Here is a 27,321-nt window from a genome sequence, read left to right as displayed (position 1 = left end):
GAAGCAAACAAAATGTCCCTCGAATGGATAAACAAAGCATTCCATCCACACTAGGGAGCCCTACACAGTGATAAATAACATACATATATATATATATGTATGTATATGTATATATGTGTATATATATGTATATGTATATATATATGTAGGTATATATATATGTAGATATATACACATATATGTAGATGTATACACATATGTATACACATCTGTATATGTGTATATATCTACATATATATGTAGATATATATGCATGTATATGTATATATGTGTAGATATACATGTAGGTATACATATATGTATGTATATACATATGTATGTATGTATGTATATGTATATATACACACACACATATATATGTATGTGTATATATATGTACATATATATATGTGTATGTATACACACACACACACACACACACACAAACTCAGCTAAACAGTCTTCTCAGTGGAGATGCAGAGCCAGGAGGGAGGCATCAACATAATGTTCAAAATGAAATGGAAACATCGTTCACTTACATTTCAATACGGGCCATGACATGGAGACACACGTCAGGGTTCTGGTAGATAGGAAGCTGCTTCCAAGGAGAATGCAGGCAAATGGTGTGTATAGAGCCAATGAAGCAGGAGTCCACTTCTGGGATGAGACTGATAAATGAGGCAGAAAACTGGTAAAGTTTTTAATGCTGGCAGAGGTCATTGGCTATTGTATAGCATGAGATCATTGAGGTTGCCCCTGGGGGGAGAAAGGTTTTGCGTCTCTATTCTCCTAGGCTTGTGGCTTAGTTTTCTCTTCACTTGTGCACTTGAAAGAGTCCTAACAGGTCCTCATTGTACACAGTAAGTCAGAGTCGCCAGAGTCCAGAGTCCCTTGGTGGGCTTGTGTGATGGTGCCCTTACCATGACCATGAAGTCCACAGACAAGTCTTGTGCTTTTCCTGTAAGTCCTGCTTCTAACAGGTCAAGTCTGGGGGTGCCTATTTGCAAGTCCTCAGGTGAGGACATGTGATGAAGGCTGGACATTGGGACTAGCCTTCGATGATCCATATTTCCATGACTCCCTGCTCTCCTTCCAGTGCTGCGTAGGTTCGTGCCCTTGATGCTCTTTTTGTATAAACCCTTGACTACTTGGTCTCTCTACTCCTCCTCACCCTGTATGGTAGTCCTGTGGCTCCCCTTGAAACCTCAGGCATAAGTTTTCTTGCCCACCTCTGCACACCGGCCCTCCAGATCAGGGTCTGGTACACCTTGCACGTTCAATAGATGCTTATTGGAAAATCGCACAGGTGATGCCCTGTCTCTCACCAAAATAAATAAACATTGAAAATAAATTGAAAAAAGAAAAGACAAATCGCACGGATGAGTTGGGATCTGAGGCACACTGTGAAGAAAACATGGGGGGGTGGGAGGTAGTAGAGGTGGAAAGGCTGTTCCACAGAGTTGAAGGACATGACAAAGTCAGCGGTGGAAGGGTGGACTTGAGGGTGGGACCCATGGTGGTGTAGTCCAGGTAGGGACATGGGAAGGGCATGCAGAGCTGAAAAGCACCGGTGTTTCAAGGAGGAGGGAGGTGGAAGGAGTCTCGTATCCCATTGTGTCTCCCTGTCCCTTAGGGCTGCCCTTGCGGTCACGGGTCACGAGTGGGGAGGGTGCATAGCTGCAGATGTCCACGGTTGGCAGGAACGTGAGGGAGAGTGAGGAACAAACACAGAGGCCTAGGAGGCAAGAGGGAGCACTAGGTTCATGTACAGCCGTCTCCCTGCAAAACCAGCTTTGCAAAATCTTCGTGGGTCTCTTCCAGGGTGACAGGGAGGTCTCTACTTGGGGAGGAGACACCTGACAGTTCCCCTCCCGCTGGCCTGGACTCTGGAGCCCTCTCCCTGGCTCCTGGCTGTCAGGCTGGTGGGCTGGCGGTCAGACCATCTGGTGGGGGCACCGAGGTGTGGTGTTGCAGACCCCGGTGCCCAGCAGCTGTGTCCCCCTGTACTCTCACAGAATATTTATTCTGAAGACGTTCATATTTTTGATACTATTGTAAATGGCATTTAAAAAATTAATTTCCAGTTGCCTGGAAATTGTCTGACATACAATGTATATTTGTATATTATTCTTGTATTTTGCAATCTCACTAAACTTTCTTGTCTGAGCCCCACTGATTATATACGTAGGATGGCAAAGATTGTCCCTACCTGTTAGGGTCATTTGGAGGATTTAATGTAAGGGAGTCTGATATAAGTACTCAATAAATGTTAAGATGATGGTGATGATGATAATGATGATGGAGTTTGAGCTTATTTTGTGTGTGTGTGTGTGTGTGTGTGTGCACGCGCGTTTTTCTCCCTTATTAGACCGTAATCTCCCTGAAGTTAGACATTACATCTTTATTTTTGGACAGTGGCCCTATCCCCCCTCATTACTAGGTGCTCAATAAATCTTTGGTACTTACCGATGAATCGTAGTGCAAATGGAGAGAAAGATATTGAGGGAGGAGGTACTAAAGGAGACAGAATAAACAAACAAAAAAAAACGTCTAGTCTTTTAACCGAAAATGATGGAGAAGAGAGGGAGGAGGTGAGTCTGACTTTTAGGTCTCTGGCTTGAGGGAATGGTGGATGGTAGCCCCATTCACCATCGGCGGGGCCAAATGAAAGGTTTTGGGGAAAAGGAAAAACACTCAGAACTTCTGAGTTGAACGTGGCAATTGCACATCGAGGGCTGATGTAACCAGAGTTTTGATCACATGGGTATCTTTATTTGAGCCCTTACGATGCTCTACTTTGGGCCCACGTTTGGGAAATTTGACCGCACCTGATTTTCTTTTTTTGTTGTTGTGATAAAGGACACATGTACAAAATTTCCTATGTTATGTCTATAGTTCAGTAGTGTTAAGTACCTTCATATCGTATGGCCGTCACCGCCATTTATTTCCAGAACTCTTTTCATCTGGTAAAACCGCATCCCTGTGATGGCGCCTGTTTAGAAAGGTAAGTTCCGTGACTCATAGTAGAAGATGGTTTATAAACAACATGATTTTTCTGGAAAACTTAAAAAACCCCAATGATATCATAGTGACGGTAAGTGATTTGTGACTTTTGTGCAAAGCTCTTATGATTAGAGTTATTTTTTATGCCACCGTCTAGTCAAATATCCAAATTGGTGCAGGTTATCGTAGGCAATTGCTCTCTATTCTTTCTGGAAAGGCAGGGGGTGTGATGATATCTCTGGGCTTTATGTGCAGGGTTTTTTTTGAGAAATAAACTTTTTAATTTTAATTTTTAATTTTTTCCTTAAAAATCATTGTACTCTTTTGAAGTTAAAAGAACTCGGTTCCAGAAATCTTGAGTCAGGTATTGGACATTTCGGATAAATGATTCTATTGGTCATATTGAAATCAAGGGCAGGCCAGGTGCTCTGAGGCCAGGTGAATCTGGTTGTCTGTGAAATCCACACCAGCCTCCACCTTATTGGTTGGGACTCCTAGTGGTCTTTGGGGCTGGTGAGAATGAGAAGGCAGGTCGTGATCCCCACGAGACCTTGTACCATAGTTGATACAAAATGTGGTTATGAAATTTTAAAAAATCATAAAATTAAAAAAAATCATAAAATTGCCTTTGCTAGTGAGATGCCCTGTGGGGTGTGTTTTCTGGATTTCTGAGAGGGAGTTGGAGGCAGATCATGAGATTTCCCTCACAAATACGATGTGGGTCCTGAGGGCTGTTGGAACATCCAGCTCCAGAAATACAAATGGTGCCATTGATGGGTAGAGTAATAACACATAGGAGGCTGCAAAGTGTTTTGATTCAGGCTATTTTTGTGAAGGCTGCAAATGTCATTGTTCCTTTCAATGAAAGAAGAATGCAAGGTTACCGCATTCTGCCTGGGATTGTGCCTGGCTGGGGCTCCCTATGTCTCCAGTGCTGCTGGATGGTTCAGGGGACAGCTCCATCTGAGAGAGGGGAGGGAGTAAGGCAATGATAACGTTATTTTAGGATTGGTAAATGATTGTTCTCTGGAAAGGGCCCATTAGATTTAAATAAGTTTTTCTCCCAAATCCCTGTTTTGCTTGCACAAAGATGTCTAATAACAAATTCTCTTTTTACTGATTCTACAAGGTCCTCTGGCAACGCAGACATGGCCAAACCTGTCCTGTCACCCTTTTCCTTTTATATATCTGTGACCCCTGAAGTTACAGGTCAAGTTGAAAGCAAAGTAATCACAGTGATTATTTCACCGTTACATATGAATGAGCCAATTTTTGAAATGAAGCCTTTGTCTTTTATTTTGTCCTTGTGCAGATGAAGCTATCAAAAAAGTCAACTGAATGGTTCTCTTCGATATGTATTAACCTTCAAAATGTCCTTCATCAGGCTTTTCAGTGATATCTAACTGGGCAAAGAGGGAAGAAAGGAGAGCCTAAGAGGACCATGTGGGAGGCTTATGCACACCTGGAGGTGACATCAGGACTTCCACCATATTCCATAGGTATGAACTCAGCCCCTTGGCCCCCGGGTGCCGGGAGGCATGGAAGATGTAGTTGCTGTCCAGAAACATCTCTACCCTGTAGAAGGTGGACAGCTAGCCATCTCTGCCACCAGTCCTACATGAGAAAAGCAAATCAGGCATATAGGTACGTTGGAGACATTGTAAAAATTTACCCAGGGGCACCTGGGTCGCTCACTCAAGTGAGCATCGGCGTCAGCTCAGGTGATGATCTCACGGTTCCCACGATGTGGGAGTTCGAATCCCACATCGGGCTTATTGCTGTCAGTGTAGAGCCCACTTGGGCTCCTCTGCCCCGCTCTCTATCTGCCCCCTTCCCTTTGATGCTTTCAATCTCTCAAAAAATGAATAAACACGTATTTAAAAAATTATCTGTGAAACTATAAAATTTTATCTACATTTTATATTGGTTGTAACCAAACAATGGAGATATGGGTAAAGCATCATTCTCCAACACCTCTCTCTCTCTCTCTCTCTCTCTCTCTCTCTCTCTCGTTTTTCTCTGTTGACAAGACTTTGTAATGACAGGCTTTGCCTCTGGAAGGTATCTTGGAAACATGTTCTCTTGATGTTCTATCATTAAAAAATCTTAATGACCAAACAACTCAGTGCCTCATTTACACTGTGCCTCTTCTCATTCCTGGTGCGGTGCTGTCATCTGGAGCCCAGCCAGCGTGGCAGGGGGTGTCGTCGGGCCTGATGCTGGGGGCTCACCTTTTCACTGTCTCCCTCCCTGTTTCCTCCACTTGGCTGGTTTGGAGAGAGAGGAGCCTTTGACTTGTGTTAAAAGCTACAGCACCTGGGAGTTTTTAAAAATGAGGTTTGGTAAGACGTGTAGATATGGACACGCTCCCCGGAAGGAAGACATTTTTATTTTCCTCACGCTCCCCTAGACACAGGGAGGCATGGCGCTCCACACATGGCCGCAGGGGGAGGCAGGGACTTGGGATGAGCAGACACAGAGAGAGGACCTGTGGGCCAGCAGGAGCCTTTATTGCGGTTTTGTGGGCAGGAAGCAGGCTGAGCAAGCTAAGCTCAGTTTTGATTTCAGGGGGTTCTGGGCATAAGAGCGTCCCTAAGTTGTGTGGTGTCCGGCCCTGGGGCGATTAGGGCAGGAGGAGAGTGGCCCGGAGCGTGAGATCAAGGGGATGGTTGGGAGTGTGGGCTGTGGCTTGATCCATTTGTGTACCCCACGTGCTGTCCTAGGAAAGACTTTACCGTCTCCAGAAAGTCTGCCCCTGGGAGGGGCAGTCCCTCCAGGTCAGCAAGGCCCCAGATGTTTGAGCATCATGCATACAGAAAACAAGAAGACGTAGTTAATACACAACTCAGTGCTAATCCTCAGTGTATTCACTCCACTGGCTTAAATAGAACAATGTAGAAACCAACCAGAGGCTGCCTTTCCAAATTACTTATTTTTATGATACAGTTATTTGCCAAACAAAAGATTATCTAATATAAAACTATCTGATTCATCTTGACTAGACCTTCTTATTGATAACATCTCTCTCTCTCTCTCTCTCTCTCTCTCTCTCTCTCTCGCACACACACACACACACACACACACACTTTTATGGCAGAGGCACAATAGGCTAAGACCTCAACTGTAGGTGAGCGTCTGTCTTCTGATGGACCATGAGTGGCCCTCGGTGTTCAGACTGTTTCCCCTTGGGGCAGCGAATACCACCCCTGCAGCGGGGGTTGGGTGGGGGGGCAGACAGGAGCACTTGCCTGAGTGAGAGCCAGGCCTCTGGCAAAGAATGGACCTCTGGCATGAGGAGAGCCCTAGGACCTGCAGGGGAGCAGTGTTGCTGAGGTTTAGAAGCCCAGGGTTTCTCTAGGGAGTGAACCCTACTCTGTTGACCCTGGAAATGGTTTGTGCCCATGCTGTCCCTGCTTACATCTGGTAGGTTCCACACAGACATACGTTAGGCAGCCCAGCACGCGGAGCTGGGTGGGACGAGGTAGGCCTCACTGGGATGTGGCCATTGGGTATTGGCAAGATAAAGGGCACGCCAGCCCTGTGGATTAGAGCTCTACGCGTGCACTCTAGTCCAGCTGTGTGTGTTTCCAGGTGGAGGGGCCTCTACTCGAGGAACACTCTCGGTCTGCTACCTTGTCCCCTTTCCTCTCTTCCCCGGTCATGCCATGAGTTACCCGATTGGCAGCTGACCCTCCACCTTGACTGGGTGCCGCTAATCCATTAATAACAGGAAAGCACCAGGGATTCATTTCCTTCTCTCTTCCCACAATCCTGGGTCCGCATGCGTGCTTTGTAGCCTCTCGGGTGGGGTGGGCCGTGAGCAGGATCCTTTGACACATGTATAGAACCATATCTTGAAAATGACTTAGCAACAACAAAAATGTCATTATAAACTCCATCTACTGGTTGCCCAGTTGCCCCAATTTTCAATGGATTATGACCCACAAAGGAGAAAAAAAAAGTGCTCTTTATTGGTTTCCTACACGCCAGCATCATCCCATGGTTTTTCCTGTGCACGTGGCAGGAGGAAGTCTCTAGAGAGAGGTGCAGAGGCCTGGGCCTCAGTCTTGACCTACCCATCCCTCACTTGTGACCCCACGCAGTTCACTGGACTTCCTGGCTCTCTGTTTCCCCATCTGTTGAGTGGATGAGTTTGTCTAAAATGACCTCCAACAGGGGCGCCTGGGTAGCTCAGTCGGTTAAGCATCCGACTTCGGCTCAGGTCATGATCTCACAGTTCGTGAGTTCGAGCCCCGCGTCGGGCTCTGTGCTGACAGCTCGCAGCCTGGAGCCTGCTTCGGATTCTGTGTCTCCCTCTCTCTCTGCTCCTCCCCTGCTCATGCTCCGTCTCTCTCTCTCCTTCAAAAATAAATAAAAACATTAAAAAAAATTTTAAATGACCTCTGACAATGTTTGATTTCTACCTTTGCTTCTTCTCCAGGTCCCTCCTTGTGCACTTTATCTGAACATTGTGGTACATGGGGTGCTTCCTGAGCAGGGTAGTTTTATAAATGAAGGTCAAGGGTTTGGGTTTGCATTCCACCCAATGACACTGGAAACTGGCCGTGATTCTTACCAAAGACCCAGGAATGGGTTCCAGGGAGTCTGTTAACTCTCTGACATTGTATGAAAATGGTGTATTTCCACAGATGCTCAGTTTCTCAAGTGAGTAGGGATTGCTGCTGCTGGGGAAGCCACCGGGCAGCATGATGTGAGTGGGGAAACCTGTCCCCAGTCTGAGAGCAAGGCCTCGAGAGAACAGCTTAGGACACGATCGGTGCACAGAGTGGGGACCAGCCTTGTGTCTCATCCCTGATGCACAACTGAATGAACTTTAACAGTCTTGCAGGGCTGCTCGGCCATTCTCCACTTCTCCGCCTGTTTAAGTGAAACACGTTAGTTGATCTTCACGGACAAAGAGAAGGTCATTAATTAGGCAGTGAGATTTGGGACCAACATATAATGGTTGCCTCTAATGTCAAAACAATTGATGAGGAAGTTTCCAAGCGGATGAAAGAAAACCTTAGCTTTCTCCCCTGCGGAGTTCTCCGTGACTCAAATGAACCAGCCAGTTCTCCATATGATTTTGTGCTGTGTGGACGTGCTATAATCTTTTGTGGGCTCTGCCAGTTTTCCTCTCGATCAGTGACTCTACAGAGTATTGTCTTTCGTGGCCAGTTTAAAGCCTTTAATCAAAACCTTTTCTGCTCCTCTGAGCTACACAAATGGAAGGTGTATGCGTATCTCTGATTTCTCTTGCCTTTTCTGTATTCATATTGGTCTCGGGAGAGTGACTTCATATGATATATTAAGCCTTCGAGTTTATGGACTGTGCAATCGTAAGAAAGATGGTTATTCTACTTTCCAATGTTCTGGGTTTTTGTCTTCACATCCATCCGTGCAATTGACTCCGATCCTATTAATTCCGAAGAGTAAATGATGTTGAAAAAAAAAAGAAGTGGCTTATAATCAAATGAGATATTTTACTGACAAAGGAAATAATCTCAAGGATATCTGTGTGTTTGCATAAGGCGTAGGTGAAGACTTGATGCATTCTGCTGGACGAGGTGATGTGGGAAGACAAAAGTACTCAGTAAATGAAATCTCTGAGAGATCTTCTGAATCATTTCATAAAGCAAGTTCAGAATTTGAGATAGCCAAGTTTAATTCAGTGTTTAATTCAATTGTTTAAGCCACCAGCCGAATCTTACAGTTTTTCTTCGGTTACCTCATATCACCCGCTGGCAAAGTTGAATTTGTGAATTATTTGATTTTGATTGAAGGACCGTCGTCTCAGAGTCCCCAAAGACCTGTATTTCGAACAGGAAGAAGAAAAGAACAATGAGTTACCGATGCCCTGAAAGCTCTCCCCAACTCTATCAAGTGCTGCAGATATTCTAGAGATGGAAGGAAGAGCAAAGATCCTGCATCACTGCCGAACTATCAGAGCACAGAGCAGATGTTGGTATGGGAGGACATTGTTGTTGGAGCCTCTCCTGGGTCTGCCGAGGAAAAAGCCGGCCTTCGTCCTGCAATATGCGGGCCGAATAGTTCTCCTTGGTTACACGGACCCTCAGACTGCATTGAAGCTAGTGATGTGATCTCTGCCAAGTTCACAGGCAGGTCAAGAGAGCTGTGTACGTACCTTTGTGACATTTCACTCAAAATGCCGGTGGTGGGGTGAGGGGCACAAAGCGTAATTGGAAGGCAATGCCTTCTGTTTTATGTTTGTTATAAAATGCTAAATGTATTTCTTTACAGTCATTAAAGGAAAAGACTGATTTAAAGACATATCAAGGATGTGCTATTAAATGACTCAGGCATAGCAGGTAATCCGTCTAGTACCATACACTTTTCTTTCTTTCCTTCCTTCCTTCCTTCCTTCCTTCCTTCCTTCCTTCCTTCCTTCCTTCCTTCCTCTCTTTCTTTCTTTCTTTCTTTCTTTCTTTCTTTCTTTCTTTCTCTCTCTCTCTCTCTCGCTTTCTTGCTTTCTAAAAATAACTTTCAACAAAATAGCGTCCCTACAATATGACTCTAGGTATGCATTGTTTGAACATGGAGAAAACCATGGAAGCGTTGCTATGTGGCTGTATATTGGCTACGCAGGCTGGGGACATTGGGAAGAGTGGTGATGTGCCGCTGAAAGGCATCGTATTCTTCGGTGAGCATATGTTCTCATAAATTTGGGAAAGAAATCTAAAATAAATTTAAATGGACAGCTATTTATTGCTCAAGTAGTCCTAAAGCAACAGGAACACACAGCTAAAAAAGAGGAAACAGCATCATCCAGAGTATCAGCCCTATAATCCATAATCCCTCAGTTTTCTGTTTTCTTTACTTCTTGTCCTAATGGGTATGTGTTATGTTTCATAGTCATAGTAAAAATAAAATTTTTATTCAGTTTTCCTGACTTACCTTGTGTTAGGTGTATCATTTTATTTTCCTTTAATGTTAATGATTTAATTCCCGACATATTTATAAAACACCATAGAGAGGCGGTAGCATGATTTACTTAACCATCATCAATTTCTGGAGATTTAAATGTTTGTACTTTTCTTTGTTAAAAATATTAAAATAATGTATAGTTTCTGTATAATGCTGTTTCCATTTTATTTTTTAGTTTTTAGTTTTTTAGAGAGAGAGAGAGAAAGAGCGTGAGCAGAGAGAGAGTCGGGCAGGGGGAGTCTCAAGCAGGATCCTTGCTGTCAGTGCAGAGTTGGATGCGGGCTCAATCCCATGACCCTGAAATCATGACCTGAGCCGAAATTAAGAGCCAGATGCTTAATTGACTGAGCCACCCAGGTTTCCCAACACTTTTTTCGTTTTAAAAATTAAGTACTTCCTTAAATTAAAGCCCCAGATTTGGAGTTTTAGAAATGGATAAAAAAAAAAAATTATGGGTATCTTCATCATAATACACTTTAAGGACTACTAATAATATCTCACTCACATTTCACATTCCCTGAAGCGTTTGGAAAACAATCTGGCAAAAAGACGCCCCAAAGAAGTGTAGAAGTATCTGTGGGGAAAAAAAGAAATGTGTATTTATGGTAGGGTTAGTAGGCTCAGTTCCTTGACGACACTCCCAACTTTGAACTACGAAGTTGGAGAACTTTGAACTGCAGCCTCTCATGGCTTTGAGATAGGGTTATACTGCTCATTGATTTTGCTTCTTGATGATGAATTAGCCCTCGACAGTCTGAGTCGAACTTGTGAATATAGCAGAAGCAATATGTAGCTATCAAGAAACAGTCTTCACCTATACATTACTTTTGGCACAAAAAGACACATAAGGGAGTTGCTTTGCCAGGCTAGAAGTCTGTTTTCTCTTTTACATACCAGTCCAGACCTGGCCAGAAAGCCCTGGGCAAATTAAGCGGGGTTGCTTCATGAGGTTATCTTGGTGGCCGGGCTCCTCAGTTGGCCCTGCTTTCTCAACAGGTAGCTATCATCTCAGGGTGCAAGTGGGTTTCTTGGCATTAGTTGGTTGCCATTTCCTAGTCAGTCAAAAGTGGGAAAGAGGAAGGGGACATAAGCAGCTTCCTGAAATGAGGCACAAGGCTTCCATTTGTTAAGCATGAGTCACATGGCCACACCCACCTGCAAGTAAGGCTGGGAAATGTAGTCCCTCTTTTGACGGCTTTGTGCCCAGGAAGGGAGACTGGATAGTGTGGGACCATTACCAAGATTTGCTACAAGCTGGGCCACGTTTCCAGAACTTGATCAAGCAAGGATGTGTGAATCCTGACGTCTAGGGCTCAGAGAATAAAACAATCAGAAAAAGGTGACATACCTTAGTGGTTTTAATGGTAAGAGAGCTGGACTTTTATTTCTAACTTCTAGAAAAATGGGCATTTTTTTTTTTTTTGGTTTGCTTCATACGTGCTCACTTATAGATAAAAAATGATAGCTTCTTTTTTTTTTACAGTGCTATTATAAGAAATAAGCAATTCTAAGATATAAAAAAAAACCTTCCTGATTATGCTCAGAAAATAGAAAGTACAAAGAAGAAGATATCAATATTCAGTAATCCTGTCGCCATGAGATAACTATTTGTAAAGATATGTATACACATATTTCTTCTAGTAAATTTACGATCATAGTATGCATACAACTTTGTATATAATTTTCCATTAATATCATATTATAAACATTGTTTCTATCACTAAAAAATCTCTGAAAATATGACTTTTAGTGACTCTCAATATAATGGGCTGTTTTTCAAATATTTTTGGGAATTCCTTGTAAGTTTCTGTAGATTGAAAACAGTCTTCATCATCAAAAACAGACTAGTATAACATGTATGTAAAAGGGACCTTAGAGGTGGTCCTAATATAATATCTGCCTTTTATAAGTCAGGAGGCTGAGCAGCATGGATGATCAATCAATAGCTCTATATTACGAAACAGCAGTATCTTCTGTTTTCTGATTCCTGGTTTAGAATTCCTCCACTGCATTACTCCACTTGCATTGTACCCCTTTAGACAGCTTACCATCTAAGGAGGACACAAAGAAACTTTTTCCTAGGTAGTCCCCAAACGACAGCTCCTAAAAGTCCTCCTTTACGAAGCCTTCCCCGATCCCTGTGAGACTTCAGTGCCTTTTGGGTTCCCCAAAGCTTGTGTCCACCTCTCATGGGTGGGATGAGCCTGCATTCATGTTCCTAAAAATTGTGGAGGCCGAAAGAGCTTTTATTTATGTGAGTTATCTCTATTTGTATTTTCCATGTCAGTAATTAAACCCGAGAAAGTTTAAAATACAAATTTATTAAATTCACTTAAAAATGACAATAATATTTATAGGACCCAGAAAACTGTAACTTCCCAAATGAAGAAAATTCAGTGAGAAGGGTAGTATTGTGTGACTCACTAATTTCTTTAGCGTCTGCCTTAATAGAAAGGTAGCTGAGTTATCATGCCTGTTTTTGCATTTAATCTGCTACGATGCGTAAAGAAGACTCAGTCTCACACGTGTGGTTGGTTGGGCCAGGGAAGGCTAGGTTAATAGCCTTTTCAGATAATCGCGGATATTCTTTGATGTACCAAATTCAGAAAGTCGTAGTCCCCACCCTCTCCAGCTTTACTGAGGTATAATTGACATATTAAAAGTGTAGGTATTTAAAGTGTACGACATGAAGATTTAGTATATGTATACGCTGTGAAATGATTCCCAAGCTAATTAGCCCCGTTTCTGAAGGGTTAGTTGCAGGATAAAGGCTGAAACCTGGTGGGCAAACCTGGGGTACTCTGGGCACTCAGATGCACCCGGCGAGCTCTCGCCTTGGATGGAACTTTACCCCACTCTGCTCTCATACCGTCAGGCACTGGTAATTCAGAAAATATTGGTTTTTTGTGTTCTGCAGATCTTCCGTTTCATATACGATGTCAGAACTTATATTTGTTAGTATTGCTACTGACTTCATGATGAAAAAAATCTTTAAGTGTTGGGAACTTCTAAAATTGTATTTTATTTTTAAAAGTTTATCTATTTATTTTTGAGAGAGAGAGAGAGGGAGCGCCATGAGCAGGGAGGGGCAGAGAGAGAGGGGGACAGAGGATCACGAGCAGGCTCTGTGCTGACAGCAAAGAGCCTCATGCGGGGCTTGAACTCATGAACGATGAGATCATGGCCTCAGCCCGAGTGGGATGCTTAACTGATTGAGCCACCAAGGTGCCCCCAAACTGGCTTTTTAAAGGAAACCATGGTGATGAATTGCACGAACACTGGCACAGCTCGGTGCCACGCCTTGATTCCTGCAAAGCACGGCAGCTTTGCAGGATGGGTAAACTTTTACCCATCGATGGGACAGTACTACTGTCCACGCAATGGGAGATGTCTAAGCATTATTATGAGAACAGTTTTGAACTTACACACTCCTGGAAGGGTCTCCTGAGCATTTGTGGACCACGCTTTGAGAACCTCTGACCTAGAGGAAGGGGGAAGAGGGTGAGGGGCTGTGGGAAAGGTTGAGAGGAGGGCTCTGGACTCTGATGGGCGGAAGCACAGGGTCTGAAGGCATAGCAGGCAGGGTGGCCGCAGGCTGATAATTAAAGCTGAGAGAGGCCTCTTCAACCTCCTGCAACGAGTTGTGGGTGAAAAGGGGGGGAGTGTCATGGAGCACAGAACAGAGTAGCGGAGCTGGCTGAGAGCAAGCGGGATGAGTTATGAAGGTGGTCCGTGATCAGCTTTATCCGGTTTAATTCCCTTTGTGAATGGAGGAAGCCCTTGGCTAGAGGTGGTCCTGGCACGCTCTGTATTCGTTGTTTATCTGCTCACCCAGAATGGTTTTCCTTCCGATTGGGAGCTTCTGGAGGGCAGGACCCACATCTGCTCACAGTCTGGCCCAAAGTAACTGCTTGATAAATATTTTCAGAGTGGATGAAGACACACACAGCATAGTTTCTTATCAAATGTGATAAGAACAGAGCACCCGCACTGGATATTAAAGAATACCTAAACAGAATAGCTTCAGGCAGAAAGATAGGAAGAGGCAAATAACACTGTGCCAGGCTAAGGGAGAAGAGCACACTAAGGAGAGTGACCCAAATGTTAAACTCTGCAAGGAGATAGAGCAGAACGGACTCTGTTCTGTCCTTTCCGGACTCATTTCATCGTCTACTTTTCTCAGCTGGCTTAGTATTTATGTGCCCCTGGAGGGGAACTGTGTGGGTGGGAGTAGACTCAATACAAAATGAGGAGCTTCAGTCGGTCCTTCTAGAACCACATGATGCCAGAAGACTTCATTTTTGTGCTTTGTGTAGAAATTAGAACCCAGGAAACCACATCAGCGAAACTCAACAGTAGAATGGCATAGCTTCTATGAAGGAACATCTGTCTGTAATCACAAATGTAATCCCAGGATTTATTAGCCAAGGTAATATACATTGATAACCTGTATATGTTGGCCTTGGCTCATATTATTCTATTAACACACAATAGCCTTGTAAGATTATTTTATTGATAAGAACAGAGGCTCAGAGAAGTGAGATGACTTGTTCAAGGTCAAAAAGTGCGAACAATTGGAGCCCAAGTTGTTCTAAAAGTGGTTGTGTTGGGAAGGGGATGAGACTTTGGGAAGGTGGGGTCTACTTTAATTTGAAATATTACCTTTGGTATTACAGGGTACGGGTTGTATTTGACTGCTGGGAAACTGAAGAACTTCTCTCTGTAAATAATACTTAGCACTAACCTTAGGGCTCATTTCACTAGTCAATAGGGAATAAATTATCTACCTTTTAGAGGTGGATGAGTAGGTTGTAGGATATTAGGTTGCAATTTCGCTAATTGCTTTTCTGCATTAAATGGCTATTGATTCCAAAGGTGAGCAGTTCATTTCCTGCAGACTGATCAGAGAAAACATAATATCCGTAATTATTATTATTATGAAATGTATATTCCTTTTGGAAAGGGCCTTGTCACGAGTGCGATCTGAAGCTCTTAGGAGGGTCAACAGACAAATCATCAATAGGAATAAACTGAACATCAATCCTTCATGGAAACCTAGCCACCGATTAAAGAGCAGAGGTAATTGTGTTACTTAATGGATATTTTAATTTTTACAAGCTATGAGTCTGTAGCTTGAAAACCAATCTCTGGAATGAATAATGTGCACAGAATTGATGTACTGAGTTACCATAGAAATCACCTTCAGTACTATTAACCCCGCTAATTATGTTGAGTTACCCTTAATGTGTTTCGTAAGTATAAATGTTTCCTTGCTGCCACATAAATCTGTGTTGCTTCATCATCTAAGACTACTTTTCTTTTTTCCGTGGTTTTGGTAAAGTGAATTATCTAAAAGACACTCATCTTATACATTTAAAGAAACATAAAACAAAACCAAATTCATGTTTCCTGGTAGCAAATATCAGATTAGAATATCATTACTTGGGTTCCATTTTTCATATTTCTTTTTTTTAAGTGTCTATTTATTTTTGAGAGACAGAGTGTGAGCTGGGGAGGGGCAGAGAGAGAGAGGGAGACACAGAATCCAAAGCAGGCTCCAGGCTTTGAGCTGTCAGCACAGAGCCCGACGTGGGGCTTGAACTCCGGAACTGTGAGATCATGACCTGAGCCAAAGTCGGATGTTTAACTGACTGACCCACCCAGATGCCCCTCCATTTTTCCTATTTCTGTCTTTTACCTCACCTCTTTGAGACTGCTTGAAGCCATCTGCTATCCATCCATCCTTTAATGCATTACATGAATTAAGCCCGTTGTAATAATTAAATGAATTACATATATGAAGTGCTTCCAAGTACTATAGAAGTGCAGACTATTATTATTGTTATTATTGATGATGTGTTATATTATTATAATGTTAATGTTATCTGTACAATAACCGAATACATGAGTGATAATCATGTGTCTTGAGGAAGTAAAATATAGAACCAACAGAATCTTCCGATATGATAGAAATGTTCTGTATCTGCACCGTCCAATATGGTAGCCACTAGCTACGTAGGGTCATTAAGTACTTGATATGTGGCTAATGTGACTGAAGAACTGACTTTTACATTTTATTTAATTAAACAAATTTTTTTAATGTTTACTTATTTTTGAGACAGAGAGAGACAGAACATGAGCATGGGCGGGGCAGAGAGAGAGAGACACAGAATCTGAAGCAGGCTCCAGGCTCTGAGCCGTCAGCACAGATCCCGACGTGGGGCTTGAACCCACGAACCGCAAGATCACGACCAGAGCTGAAGTCGACGCTCAACCGACTGAGTCACCCAGGTGCCCCTCCATTTTATTTAATTTTAATTAACTTAAATTTCCTATAAAATAGGAAAGGGGGCTGGATACAGAGTTTGGCCACCATTTTCTGGCACTATTCCCTGGACTTGTTCTAGCTAGAGGACGTAATTTTTTTCCCTTAGCAGAAGTGTCCATGTAATGACTAAGAGTGCATCAAGCCATCAGAGGTGAGGAACATTCCAGCAGGATCCTGCAAATACTCCTTTGTTCTGACTTTAGCATACAGATGTCCTGCTTGTGGCCATTTTGACTCCAAATGGAGCCTGACCATAAGGAAGATGTGCTCAGCTCTCCCTCCAGTGCCCCAGAGCATCCGCTGGTCTCTTTGAGCCCAACTAATATGGCTGTTTTGGAGAGTGCTAACCAGCCAGATTCTCAAGGCCAGGAGGCCGGGGGCAATCCCTAGAAACATGCCTTATAAAATGGTTTTCCCCCTCGCGTCTCCTCTGGAGGAAGTCATGATGACCTCGGGAGGAGCACCGACATAAGCATACAAGGAAGCCAAAACCCTGGGAGGCTGAGGGACCTGTCCAAGCTACTATCATGGGTAAGTGTCTGAGCTGAAATCGGAACCCAGAGCTTTGAGTTTTAGTCCCATTGCTCATTCACCATACCGCATGGGTTATGATGGCTGAACTGTATCCCGCATCCCCCAAGTCCGTGTTGAAGTCCTAAGCCCCCTCAGAATGTGATTATACTTGAAGCTAGGGTCTTTGAAGAGGTAGTTAAGTTAAAATCATTAGGATGGGCCCTAATCCATCATGACTTGTGTCCTTTTAAGAAAAGGAATGAGGCCACAGATATGTACAGATAAAGATCACGCAAAGACACAGGGAGAAGGCAGCCATCTTCAAGCTGGGGAGATTGGCCTCAGAAGAAACCAACTCGGCTGACATCTTGACCTCTGACTTCTAGCCTCCAGAATTGTGAGCGAATAAATTTTTGTTGTTTCATCCACCTTGTCTGAGGTACTGTGGAATGGCAGACCTAAGAAGCCATTTCGGCATCCACCCTCCAAAAGGACTTCTAAGCTAAAGAAAGTATTAAAATAATTCCACCAAGATGCTTACAGTTTTAATTAAGTAGGTAGCCGGCGATATTTCAGTGGCTTACATGGCACTCACCAATGCTGAAGAATAGATGTGAAGATTGATTACACCTGCTGAGATCTTTGAAATATTTTGGCTTGAGAATGACGAAGAGTAATGAGGAGGCAATGTCAGTTACCCTTCCAGAAATAGTGACACTCAGATAGGCCAAGCCCTGAAACAGCATTTTCGAGAGAGAAAGAAGGAAAATGACATGGACGGGTGCGTCCCAGTATTCGACATGCTGGCCAAATTCAGTCCTTTTTTATGAACTGTACTTTAGAATATAATGGTGTTATAATATAACAGTGTATACACAAAACTTCTTGTATTGAACATTGTTTGTGCTCTATTTTGAGAACGCCTGGATTTCTTCGTTCAAGGCTCTCGATAATAAGTCAGAATTCCTAAAATCCCATAAACTCGGTCACTTTCTAAATCTCTCTCCAGCAGATCCTCCTTGGTCCAAGGGGCACAGAGTAGGTGATGAAGTTGCCCTTTTCTCTAATCTCTAATCTGAGACCATGAAGATAGTTGACAGAGTTTGGTGCAATTTTAGAATTTTAGGAAATCCAATACTTTGTGGTCAGCACGCTTGAGAGAAGAAATCCAAGTAACAGTACAAGGTAGTAAACCAATTCATGCAATTATTTTTTGAAGGGGGGTGTGCCGAGTGGTTCAATCAGTGAAGTGTCTGACTCTTGATTGCTGCTCAGGTCATGATCTTATGGTTTGTGAGTTCAAACCCTGCATTGTCAGTGCGGAGCCTGCTTGAAATTGTTTTTCTCCCCCTCTCCCTCTGCCCCTCCTGGACTCACACGCTCTCTCTTTTTCTCTCCCCCTCAAAATAAATAAACTTAAATAATGAAGAGTTTGTCTTAGCTAGCTTTAACTGCTAAAAAAAATACCATAGCCTGGGTGGCTTCCACATTAAACATTTATTTCTCACTGTCTGAAGCTGGAAAGCCTAGGATTAAGGTACTGGTCAATTGGGGGCCTGGTGAGGAGCCACTTCCTGGTTTGAAAAAAAGTTTTATCCTCACATGGCAGAGAGAGATCATTTTTCTCAGTCTCCTCTTATAAGGGCACTAATTCCACTCATTAGCTTTCTACCCTCAGGACCTCATCTAAACTTACCTCCTAAAGATTCCACCCCAAATACCATCACATTGGGGATTAGATCTTCAATTTATGAATTTTGGGGGACACAAACATTCATTCATCCCAAAGAAGAGCTGAAAATGTGGGTTCTTAGGTGACATACGTATTATCATTATTATTATTTTTTTTTGAGAGAGGGAGAACTTGCATGCGTGCACACACGTGAGCAGGGGAGGGGCAGAGGAAGAGGGAGAGCGGAAATCAAGGGTCAGATGGTCAACCCACTGAGCCACCCGATATGTGTTTTCTTACATCCTGGAAAAATAAGTCAGAACTCATAGCATCATTGCTTACTTGCAAGACTTCAGATTATCTGTGAATAAAACCATGCCTTTCAAAACCGTAGCTTATGCATTTAGTATCAGTCTACTCCTCAGAGTAGCTCATTAGACAGAAGTCAGTTCTGATCTCAAAGCAAACCTTTAGTGAGATATTTAATTCATGTTTTCCATAGTTCTTTGTATTCAGTATATAGGTGTGTCACATCTGGTATAGGAAAAACGTGAGTCTTCCTCCCGTGTGACTCTTTTCCTCTCACATTACCACCCTTATACTTCTGACACCAGATATGGGAGGCTTTCCCCACAACAAGCAGCTCCTTGCAAACATCACCTGAGCGTCCTATCAATTCTTACACTATCTGCTTGGAGATCGTAGCAGATCCCATAGGTCACACAGTCTCAGTCCCATGAGACGGTCCCCCCCTTCAGATGTCATCTGCAAATAGCCAAAGCCAGTTACCCACAACTTCTGTCTGACTTGGCTGCAAATTAGAGGTGACTTCCAATGACCTCCTACCCTTTGGATTTGATCATTTGCTCAAACAGCTCACAAAACTCAGGGAAACCCTTACTTACATTTGCTAGTTTATGAAAGGATGCGGTGAAGGCTACAGATGAACGCCCAGGTTTTAAGAGCTATGTTGGCAAAGTATGCAGGAAGGGGTGCAGAGCGTCAGTGCCCTCCAGGGCACCACTGTCCTAGCACTGCCACATGCTCACCAACCCAGAGACTTTCGAACCCCACACTTTTGTGATTTTTATGGAAGCTTCATCTCATAGACTTGGTAGATCATTAATCGCATTTCCAGCTCTTCTTCCTTCTCTGGAGAATGGGAGCTGCGACGGAACGTTCCTGGGTTTTAACCACGGCTTGATCTTTCTGGTGACCACCTCCCATCCAGGGGCCCACCCAGAGTCATTGGAACAAAAGACACTCTTATCGCTTAGGAAATGCCAAGGGATTTGGGAACTCTGTGTTAGGAACCGAGGTCAAAGACCAAATATTAGCGCAAAAGATGCTCCTAGTGCTCTTATCACTTACAAATTACAAGGGTTTAATGGAACTTAGAAATTCCATCATGTGCACAGAAACTGGGGGCAGAGACCAATAGTGTACATTTCCTGTTATCTCACAGTCTGAGTAGAGAATAGTGCAACTATTAAATTGCAAATTAATACACTGTGATTCCCGGTCCAAATTCGTTTCCTAGTAAATTTTCCCCATATGTCCATCATCCCATTATATCCTCATGATAGGAATGTTTCTAACTCAAACACTTAATTTTCTAATTATGAGGCAGAAGAAGCTTCCCCCCAGTCAGAGAGTTCCTATGAACCTTCTGAAGGATGCATTTAAAAGCAATGGACAGGGGCGCCTGGGTGGCGCAGTCGGTTAAGCGTCCGACTTCAGCCAGGTCACGATCTCGCGGTCCGCGAGTTCGAGCCCCGCGTCGGGCTCTGGGCCGATGGCTCGGAGCCTGGAGCCTGTTTCCGACTCTGTGTCTCCCTCTCTCTCTGCCCCTCCCCCGTTCATGCTCTGTCTCTCTCTGTCCCAAAAATAAATAAAAAACGTTGAAAAAAAAAAAATAAAAGCAATGGACAAAACGGAGCCACAAGGTGAGGTGGGGTCTCCACGCACCTCCGAATCCTGACCCCATTTTTGCTCATGGTCTGCTTTGGCTCTGAAGTTCTACTGAGCCGTTGGAATTCCCAGAATGCACCGTGCTTTCGCCATTCGCCGCGAGGTTTCCTTTACCTAAGTGTTCTTCGTCCATTTCTTTGATATTTGACCTTCCACTTATGCTTTCAGAATCCCATCTGAGTTTTGTTTTTTCACGGGGGAGGGGGGTCTTCTCAGGCGTACAGGTGCGGCTTGTTGCTCTGGGTCCCCCTAGCGTGGTGGTTCTCAGCCCCCAGCGTAATTCGGTGTCTCTTATTGGGCTCGATAGTGCATGGACTGCTGGGCTCCCCTAACATTTCTGATTCTAGGGTGGGGCCTGAGCACTTCACTGAGTCCACTTGACTTCCGATGGGGAAATAGAACTAGACTGCTTCACAGAGGCAGATGATCCAGTCTGGGAATTGGAGCACCTGGGTTCTGATGCACCTGCTCCTCTTAGCATTCACGTGATGTTGGAGGAGAGCTGTAACCTTCATGACTCTCATTATCCTCCCTCTCTGGGTAATAATAATAATAATAATAATAATTCCCACCCTGTCTGGGCGTCAACAGGATCAAATGAGGCTATATGAAAGCAGGCTGTCAACTCTATAAATCCTGGGCTTTATGATAAGTAGGATGATGTGTTCGTTTTCTCAGGCTGCTGTAACAAAGTACACAGCCGGGGGACTTCAGACCAGAGAAATTAATTTGCTCACAGTCTCGGAGGCTAGAAGTAAAATCAAAGTGTCAGTCAAGGTCTTCCTCTCTCCCTAATGTGTGGCGGTTGCTGGCAATCCTTGTCATTCCTTGGTTTCTGGCTGTACCACTCCATTCTCTGCCTCTGTCATCACATGGTTGTTTTCCCTCTGTGTATCTATGTGTCCTAATCTCTTCTTGTAAAGACACCAGCCATACTGGATCCGGGTCCACCCTACTCTGGGCTGACTTCACCTTAACTTGATTCCCCTTGCACAGACTCTGTATCCAAATAACGACACATTCGCAGGTACTGGGGTTAGGACTTGAACGTATCTCTTCGCAATGCACAATTCAACCTCCAACAACTGGTAGTGGTCACACAGTTAATTAGGGTAGAGCTGACCTGACAGTGTGCCCCAGACTCTTTCTGCTCTAGGACACCAGACTTCACTTTCAAAATGATTTAGTGCATATGTGTTTTCCCCTCCTTTCTCCTTCCACTTCTCTGCTTGAAAATCTTGACAGTTAAGTTCAAGGGCTTCCGTGGTGGCCTGGTAATGATTAGAACATTGCCAACACTGCCGTAAGACTGGGAGCAGACCTGACACAGGGCCTGTGCACAGCAAGGAAATGGATGGGTAGTACCACCGGCATAAAAGAAAGAAGCTTAGAGGAGGAAAATGAGTCCTTTTGGTATATCCCCAGAGTCAGGTGCTGGTGGGCCCGGGGTGTAGTGAAGGCCTGGGGGACACCAAGAAGCTAGGTAAAGGTGTGTGGGCCCGAGACTCAACTATGCACAAGCGATGCCAACAACCATGTGGGAATGATGAGCTTTGGGGGAAGTCTTTGTACAGAAGAAGGAGCAGAAGTGTGAGATCAGAGGAGCTTAGCTTTCATCTTATTGGTTGATGTCTTCATCCGTTACCTGCAGTGTTTGCAGTAGTAGATCAAAAGCCAAAGTTATAAGATCATCGGCGCATTCATTTGTGCCAATATTCGTGAGCGTGTAATGAACGCACCGTGCTTTGTAAGCTCTTGGCGTTTCAGAGATGGACTAAGACGTGTTTTCCACCCTCAAAGGATTTACAAATTGGGGTTAGAGGCAGATGTTAAAATCACCCAAGGCAAAGGCAGGTCCGGCCACTTCTGAATTGGTGCTCAGGGGAGGCATCATTGGGCAGGTGACCCCTGATCCATGCCTGGATGAATCAACAGGTATCAGGATGTGGAGAGAGAGGATGGGAGTGAGAAATCTGTTTTTCCTTCTTCTCTGCCCCTTCCTGCAGAGGGGTGGCCCAGAAGTAAACAGGTGGAGAAAGAGGCAGAGATGTACCTAGGATCACAGTATTGAATGAGACTATGCAGTGAGAACGGAAGGCAAAGTTTAAGCCAAGTCGAGAGAACAAGATGACTGATCTCTGTTTGGACATATTTTACACTTTTTGGGGGAAAAATTCTGTGATAAAGAACTTCCGGGACGAGATAACGCCTCCTAAATCCTTTGGTTGATCCTTTTGCAGGTTTGTAATGTTGACCGCCCGAAAATATGGCTTTGTGAAGAAAGTATATGGTGCATTTATTTAAGTGTGATTCTATAGCCGAAAGCATTAAAAAAATATCTGAGTCGGTTTCAAAGGATTTTAGCAAATCCCTCAGAACACACAGCAACATTTTAAAAAATCTCAGCAGTTCTAAGTGCTGTTGTGAAATACACACTTTTCAGTCCTACGTTGGCCTCTGATTTTATTCTTCATGGCAACTAAGTCACATTCCCTGTCCTCTTTCTTCACTTAATGTCGCCTCCTATTGTCTTGCAAAATCACCAGACACGAGCTCCCTTTCTGTGGTACCTTTGACCTTCAGGCGTACGTATTTCTCGACTGTTCTCTCAAAGAATTGTCTACGTTACTTTTAAGTCCGCCAGGTCACCTTGTTCTTTGGGACACTCCTCCTGCGTCCTCTATGCTTGTCACATGAATCGCTTCCCCATTCTGTTCTGTACCTGGTCCTTCTACATAGGTTCCTTTTCTGTTGTCAATAGACATGCCTTAGGTCCCTCCATCCAAAAGCGTGGGTTCTTTTTTTTTTTTTTTTTTAAGTTTGATTTATATATTGAGAGAAAGAGAGAGAGAGCAACTGGGGGAGGGACAGAGTGAGAGATGGAGAGAGAATCCCAAGCAGGCTCCACACTATCAGTGCAGAGCCTGATGCAGGGCTCGAGCTCACCAACTGTGAGGTCATGACCTGAACTGAAATAAGGAGTTGGATGCTTAACGGACGGAACCACCCAGGCACCGCCCCCCCTCCAAGGCATGGGTTCTGAAATTTGATTTGCCTCCTTTCTTTATACAGCAAAACTTCTTTAAAGAATAGCCAACAAAGCCAGTCTGCACTTCTGAACCTTTTTGTTGCCACCTCCAGCACGTTAAGCATGGTCTTTGTCTTGAATGAAGTTTTGAAACTGGTTTCTCAAAGGTTGCTGGTGACGATGTCCCACATCTACTGGCGGTAAAGGCCTTTTCCCAGCCTCGTCCTACCTGACTGTGTGCAGGGCCTGACACAGACGACTGTCCCATGGTTCCAAAATTCTACTTTCTTCTGGTTCATACACTAAACAAGTGGATGTGTATTTTTAGAGGACCTACTATGTGCAACCTCTGTACTTGGCACCAGGAATACAGCAATGAAAAAAAATCTCATTTCTACCCGCCACTCCGATTCTCCCAAGAAGGTGACAGTCATGCGATGACCTCCTTCAGACCCACCCCTGTGTTGTCTTCCTGCATCCCCCCGGGCAGAGCTGGAGTTGCCCACCTTCCCAGGTGCCATTGGCTCTATCTTCCTCCCTCCACAACCTCTTCTGGGTGGTCCAGTCAACTCCCATCCACTTACCTCAAAGGTAGATGGCTACCGATGTTGTTGCTTCTGGTTTAGAGCTCACTCTCAAATTCCAGACCTGAAGATTTACTTGTGGACTAGGCATGACCACCAGGAGCCCCTACGCATGACGAGGCCAAAGCAGAATCCCTTCCCGAGCTGTGTCATCTTTAGCCTCTGTGATGACATTGCCACTCAGTCAACATATTCCAAAATATCACAGGTTTCACATCCTTTTTTTTTTTTCCAACAAATGAATTAAATTGTTCACAAAATCACCTCCTCAGCCAGATTTCCTCAGTGAACCTTTCTCCATTCCCGCCGCTTAGTAAGACTAGCCTACACCATGCCGAGGCCTAAAGTTAATCCCAAACTTCCATCAGTTCAATACAGACAAGATCTACATCTCCCTTCTGTAACGCATCTCGTGCGCGTGGGCGCAGTGTTTATTCCCCATTGTCACTGAGCCACTCTGGTCGAGGGAGATCCCCTCATCCTGTGAGGCCGCCTCCTCGGCACATGGCTGCCGGATTTTCTCTGGAACAGGTTGAGCTGGGCGTCTCAGGGCCCAGCCTTCACATGACACACTCCTCCTTACATCCCGGTGGTCGGAACAAGTCACGTTTTCCAAACCGCAGGGGGCTGCCGTGTGAGAGAGGTCCAGGAGAGAGCAGAACCCGATGTTCCTGAGCTGTGACGACGTCTGCCACACTGTCATGGGCTGGATTGTGTCCCTTCAAAATCTACACGTGGAAGTCCTAACTCCCATACAGTTGACCCTTGAACAATGAGAAGGTTGGACTCCAACTACCCCCGGCAGCTGAGAACCTGCGCTATTTTCTTTCGACTCCCCCCAGACTTAACTAATAGCTGTACCTGGAGGCAATGTCCTTATAGAGTTAATTAAGGGGAAATGAGGCTGTTAGGGTGGACTCCAATCCAATCTGCCTGGAGTCCTTGCGAGAAAGGGAGGTTAGGATACAGACACAGGAAAGACCGTGGGGGGACACAGGGAAAAGACAGCCATCCATAAGGCAAGGAGAGGGACCCGGAACGGTCCTTCGCTCAGAGCCCTTGGGAAAAAACCAACGCCTGCTCAGACTTTCATCCTCCAGAACTGTGGGAAGTATAATTCTGTTGTTCTAGGCCACCCGTAGGCCGCCCGATTTGTGACGCTTTGTCGCCGCAGCCCAAGAACACTAATACAAGTACCCGCTCACATGTTTCACCTCTTACTTTTAATGCTGGGGTTTGCAGCCATCTCTGACTTTCCCCTTACATCTAGACCTTTGCATCAGAGAGGCCAAGCTTCAGGTGTGCCCTTAATCAGGAACCTAGCTGGGATCGTGTGGTCTGCAGGACAACATTGCCAAAATATATTCCAGGGGACCCTCATTCCGGCAGTTGTCTTGTTAGAGAGGCTTGGAAAATACTGTGTGGGGCAAAGTTAAACAGGTTTCTTTACTGTAAGGTTATGAAACGTATGAAATACGTTCACCGCATTGTGTATCTCCAAGAAGGGAATCTTCAAAATTGTGTTCCAGAAGCGAAGGTAAATCTGTCTGTTGAACAGAACGTGGGCCTTATTTGTTATTTTAAAGTATCTGGTTTCAGATTGCCCTTGTCTTTTGAGTTATCCGGGTTTCTGAAATGAATTTGCACACAGAACCCTATTTTCTCACAGACCCTGACCATAGTGCACGACCCTGAGTGCGACAGGCAAGACTCTTCATACTTGGCCAACCTCTTTCGGTCACCTCATCTCCCTCTATCCCTCTCTAGGGCAATGCTCCCACGACATAAAAGTCCTTCCTGGCACTTACACGTGGGGTGGCACCTGTGGAGATGGGCTGCAGGAGCCTGGTTGGCTGAGAGCGTCTTGCTTCTGTACCTTTGCTTCCTTGGGCCGCTCCCAGTAATGATGGAGCCTCATGGGGATTTTGGAGTTGGTCCGTTTCTGCTTGTGGGGGGCTCCTTTGTTCAGGGACTCCTCCTCAGCCCTGATTATAGACTTTCTCGGAACTCTGCTACGGTCTGTGTTTCTCCTCATTATGCTCTTTCCTTCTTTGACTCCTCTTTCCCAGGGGCCAGACCAGTATGCTGCCTGACAGCTTTCCCTGCCTTCAAGGGCATCTCCCCAAACACCTGCCATGCTTGGCTATTCCCGTCCTGCCACCCGCATCAAGTAACTTCAGCAAGATTAGTTTAAGCTGTTATCAGTCATGTATACCTCATTGAGGTGAGTTTCAGAGCCTTTCTCGGTAGCAGAAGTTGGTCTATCAGGGAGAACAGAGAGCATGGGGGGTGCTGCTAATGAGGTAGGGCAGGGGCATTGTGCACAAGAAGATGAAACTTTTTTCCTTCTTTACTGTTTCTCCAGAGCCTCGATGTGACTTCTCGTTGGGCCTCTTGGAGTCCCGTCACAAAGCTTGTTTGAGCCACAGCGTGAGGTCTTCCCCACAATAAAAAAAAGAAGTCATGTGATCAATCCCATTTTTTTTTTTTTTTCTGGTTTCTCTTTCTGGAAACCACTATGGTATCTACGTGGAAACCGTGATTCTCTAACTCATCCCCATTCTAAATTTCGAAACTGCCAAACATTTTCAGGTTTATTGCCTTTGCGACAAAGCCAATGTTTTTCTGAGATGTCATACACCGAACACTTTGTCGTCTGAGCCGGCCACGTTTCACCCTTCATTCTTTCATTGTACATGTTTTTCTTCCTCCTGGAGAGTGAACGATTTGTAGAAGTTCCATTATTTTCTTTTTAAGTTTATTTATATATTCTTGAGAGACAGAGAGAGAGACAGAGCCAGTGAGAGAAAGCACGGGTGCGGGAGGGTAGAGAGAAAGGGAGAGAGAGAATCCGAAACAGGCTCCACACTGTCAGCATGAGCTCACGAACCGTAAGACCAGGACCTGAGCGGAAATCAAGAGTCAGACACTTACCCGACCGAGCCACCCAGGTACTCAGAAAGCTCCATTAGTTTTATCTTTGATGGAGACGTGTGAATTAATTAGAGATACTTTTATGATTATAATTAAAATTTAGAAAATAAAGTGTTTAAATTTTTTTTTTCAATTTTTTAATTTATTTTTGAGACAGAGTGGCAGAGCACGAGCGGGGGAGGGGCAGAGAGAAAGGGAGACACAGAATCGGAAGCGGGCCCCAGGCTCCGAGCCGTCGGCACGGAGCCCGACGCGGGGCTCGAACTCCCGGGGAGATCATGACCTGAGCCAAAGCTCAACTGACTGAGCCACTCAGGCGCCCCTGAAAAATAAAGTTTAATGAAAGACAGACCACAAGGGTTGC

At 44.5% G+C, this 27,321-nt stretch overlaps 1 protein-coding gene across 1 annotated transcript in view; it reads left to right on the top strand.

Moving 5' to 3' along the window:
- Window positions 1–4,971, top strand: part of LOC131494850 (cytosolic 10-formyltetrahydrofolate dehydrogenase-like) — a 51,203-nt gene extending 46,232 nt beyond the window's left edge. The window contains exon 7 of the mRNA XM_058699563.1: window positions 4,367–4,971. Within this exon, the coding sequence (XP_058555546.1) occupies window positions 4,367–4,378 (12 nt within the window). The 3' untranslated portion in view covers window positions 4,379–4,971. The remainder of the gene's footprint in view (window positions 1–4,366) is intronic.
- Window positions 4,972–27,321: the final 22,350 nt, after the last annotated feature.

Source organism: Neofelis nebulosa, chromosome 14, assembly GCF_028018385.1.
Source record: "Neofelis nebulosa isolate mNeoNeb1 chromosome 14, mNeoNeb1.pri, whole genome shotgun sequence".
Classification (NCBI taxonomy): Eukaryota; Metazoa; Chordata; class Mammalia; order Carnivora; family Felidae; genus Neofelis; species Neofelis nebulosa.
The sequence above is the reverse complement of the archived record's forward strand: the minus strand, read 5'-3'. Positions and strand labels throughout refer to the sequence as shown.